Source organism: Cystoisospora suis (genome assembly GCF_002600585.1).
Source record: "Cystoisospora suis strain Wien I chromosome Unknown contig_7262, whole genome shotgun sequence".
NCBI lineage: Eukaryota > Apicomplexa > Conoidasida > Eucoccidiorida > Sarcocystidae > Cystoisospora > Cystoisospora suis.
The window spans coordinates 1-3952 of record NW_027160048.1 but is presented as its reverse complement, the minus strand read 5'-3'; the positions used below and the strand labels follow the sequence as shown (position 1 = coordinate 3952).

Sequence of the window (3952 nt, the reverse complement as noted above, 5' to 3'; positions counted from 1 at the left end):
GTTTCTTAGGCCATCTCCGTTTCAGGCATCTTGGTGCCGTCCTACCACACATTCTACGTCGGCAACACCAAGGGCGCGCGCGGATTTGGGTGAAGAGCGTATGACTGCACTAACATTCTTTGAGAGGTGACTGCGTCTGAGCTGAGCACAAGACGGGCGGGTTAGCCTTATTGCTAGGTGTTCCAGAATTAATCCACTGAGCATGAGACTTGCTGATCAACAGTAGTCAGCCAAGCTCAGGGCAGACCGTGCAAATCATTCCGCTGAGATGAAGTAGTATTCACTTGTTGTATTTGGTTTCTTGTTGTTGTTGACTTACGTGTTTGATTCGGAGACCGAATCAGCACCTGTAGGCCCACAGACGTCTTTTGAGTCCACTTTAGAACTGAATCTCACCAATCAGCGCCCGGAACCGCATTGATTGGTGAGTGCAGTGAGCATTTCGGAAGCGTATAGAGGGTTCTTGTGCGGTCGTTGATGCTAGTCTCCATGCTTGCGACGAAGCCTGCTGGCGAGAAATAGCCCGGGTCTTCTGGTGAACTTCTTACGTCAGCAATTTTGTTGTGTTTAAGGGGCAAGGGTCGTGTGTCTGTCCTGTTCGGATGTGCTTTTCTTCGTTTACACACCCAGGTGCCGGAACGAAGAGGTGGCGACTCTCCAGTGAGCTGTTTTCTCAGGAACCTGAGAAACAACCTTTCTGTTTTCGTTATGGCTGATTTATTATCTGCCGATTCCCTCCCTCCTTTCATAGATGACCTCAGCAATCTGGACGCATGTTTCGTATTATGGAAAGATAACTGGAGAAGCTTGACAGTCGACGATCTATTCCTGAACTCTCTCCAGTCAGCGAAACTGTCTCTCCCAGCACAGGATGTCTTCAACACCAAGGAGCTTAGATCCCTGTTATCAGATGTCTTGAAAGCGCTTACAAGTGATCTGTCGCCGCGACAGATTGCAAGACTTCTTCTCAACTTCTGGGATGTTTACAAGAGAAAGAGACTAGCTTACGCGTCCCAAGTTTCTCACTTGCAAAGAGGACTGACCAGACTTGGGGAAGTCTCCGATGCTGTCCGCAAGCTACAAGAGGAGAAAGAACGCTCTCAAAAAACGGTCCAGGAGAAACAGGAGCAGGCTGAGGCGACACTTCAAGAAGTTGCCCGGGCGATGGTAGAGGCTGAAGAAAGGCGAAAACATTCTCAGGCGCTCGAGGCCGAAGCACAGAAAGAGGAAAACGAACAGGTTAAAGTGAGTAAAGATAAGACGGGGAGAGCCGCTGTATTCTGCCGATGAGAGGGACGAGGTCACATAATGTGCACGGATTCGTAGAGTCGGATTCCACTATCACGCTTCAGCGCCGAGGGACCTACTTCTTTGGCGTGGCACGCAGTTCACGAGCACGCGGCAAGCCCTGCATTTCAAAGCCACGAGAGAAGACCTGATCGGCCGTACGTGGCAGTGAAGGTCGCAGGTGTGAACGGTAGCCTGATAGCGTCTTCATTTTCTTCTGTTCCACAGGGAAAAAACGTAGAAACCGGCATCAGTCGGCCTACTGTGATGTCCCACAGAGTGCGAACACAGGGCGTCGGAGCAGCGAGACCAAAAAGTTACCAAGGACAGCACGAGAAAACAGCGCCTTGCCCAGAAGCTTGACCAATGACTGGAATCCGTTGAGCAACACTTGGTCAAAGCTTCCATGGTGCAGCCATAAGGCCGCCTCACCACAGAACAATCGTTCGCTGTCGTCGGCATCCGTGAAACAGTGCTACAGGCAAAGAACACATGGACCCGCGATCCCCCGTGCGCATGTGTGTTCTAGAACTCGAGCCAGATTGAGGCGGAGCTAGCGAAAATCGATCCCGAAGTGGCCGAGGCGAAGAAGGCATTGGGGGCTATCACTTCGCAGCAGATAAGTGAGATTCGCTCTCTCAAAGTCCCACCGGAGCCTGTCCGCGACGTCTTGGGCGCCCTTCTCAGACTGCTGGGTCAGTCGGATTGCTCGTGGAATGCTATGAAGAGATTTCTGGGGGAGCGCGGCTCTGTGGCTCGTCTTCTCAACTTCAATGCAGCAGCTCTGCCTCAAGCGGTCCGACAGGTACAACCTCTAGGACGCACGGGAATTTTTCCTTACAGTTTACACGTCCCACCGTCGTACGTCGTATGCGGAGCAGTTCGCCCAACACTCCATGAGTGGGGTGACACAAATACTACCAAATCCAGCATTTAGCAGTGAATGCTTGATAGAAGGGTGGGTTATACCGCAGCTCAGTGTATCGCCTGAAGACTGCTGGCGGGTCTGCCAGGTGTTTTTCTTCTTCAGTCTCCTCTTCTGCAGTTCCCGCGCGCTCGTTGCTCTGGGAAGAAGCCTACCTGATTTCTGCCAGAGCGCAATAAACTCGGCTCCGCAGTCACCTTTGGTTAAACCCCGCGAGTAGCAGACGAGGAGGGGGGTCAGTGGTCGACATCCGAGCGTACGTCGGCGCACCGACGAAGTGCGCGTACCCGTCACAAGCAGTTTTCCCGTGAAGCGGGTCAGAGTTCTACCTGATTTGACGATCGCCCTCCAGTTGCTTTGTGTTCTTGAGAAATCCTTAGTTGCGGTCATCGATTGAAGACACAGGAAGAGCCAACTGCGGGAACAAAAAAAGCGTGGCCACCACTACGCGGGTTTAGAGAGCTGAGGATACAGAGAAAGAGTTCTTGCGTACTTGCTCCGCTCCTCCTGATTTGCTCCCTGATAGGAAGTAGAGGCAATGGTCGAGGCAAAGCGAACCTCGTTCGAACCTGGGAGCATTCGAAGAGTGTCAGTTGCGGCAGCTCCCTTTGCTGCTTGGACGCTCGCCAGCCTCAAGTTCTCGCGTGTCATTGAACGGCTTGCTCCCATCCGGGAACGCTCTGATGCTGCAAGGGCTTCTCTACAGACCACCAGAGACAAGTGCGTGGAACTGTGTTCAAGGACGACTGCTGCGCCCTAGCGACGTGTCCGGCATCCATGTGCATGGCTGGAGCCGCGCTACTGAACCGAACCAGACAGATACCGTCACTTGGACTGTTTTTGTGAACGGTGCCTTCATTCTCCTTTAAACGTCTCTTGGAGTAGATAACGGAACGCCTCTCCGCTATCTAAGGCATGTGAAGTGCCACCCTCAAGCGTGCCATTCAGCCAAGCCGAAGGTGCGGTTCTCAGGAGCCGTGGGGGCGTGTGGTTGTTGGCTCTCCTACTTCTCTCACAGCCAGACAGTAGGTTCCCCAACTTGGAGCGTCTTGTTGCCCTGAGCACGGGGGGCGCATGACTCCCATCCTGGTTTTGTTGCCTGTGTGGCCTCGATAGGCTGCAGCAGTGCCGTCAGGAGTTAGCGGAGACGGATGGACGCATCGCTGCAATGAAAGAGGAGTTTGCTCGTTGCACTCAAGAGGCTGAACAGTTGAAGGCGGGGCTAGACGCCACAGCTTCCCTGATCGCGAGAGCTTCAATGCTTGCTGACCGACTGTCTGAGGAGAAGGAGCGGTGGGCAGCTCAGCTGGGAGCTCAGGAGTCACAGCAGGAACTTTGCATCCCTCAGTGTATGCTTGCGGCGGCATTTCTCACCTGTCTTTGCGCTGAGGACGAGGACAGGAGGCGGGAGTTTCTTAGGCGAATCCACCGCGTAAGTCACTACCGGGCCAGATATACGAGAACTAGCCAGTTTGCTCATGCAACCGAAGATAGGCGCATAAGCCGAAGCACGTTCTTATTCCCCCGGCTGTCGGATGTGCCAGGAATCTCAACTGATACGAAATCTGCATTCAGAAAAATTGCGCGTGGGCTCTTCGTGGACTGGTATATCGAATTTCCAGCTGTTTCACCACGTCCTTGCGGCGGCAGCAACCCTCGCCACTGCCGGTCAAAAACATCGTGACGTAAAGCTTCCCACCAACACTCGGAGTGGTTCTCTTACCAACGCCTGAAGTGTGC

General features: G+C 53.4%; 1 protein-coding gene across 1 annotated transcript; it reads left to right on the top strand.

The window, feature by feature from the left end:
* Positions 1–708: 708 nt before the first annotated feature.
* Positions 709–3644, top strand: CSUI_010369 (dynein heavy chain; the record flags this gene model as incomplete). Its single annotated transcript, XM_068070473.1, has 4 exons — positions 709–1245; positions 1817–2092; positions 2739–2932; positions 3329–3644. Coding segments are annotated over 4 exons (1323 nt in total), but the record flags the coding sequence as incomplete, so codon positions are not given.
* Between the last annotated feature and the right edge of the window lie 308 nt (positions 3645–3952).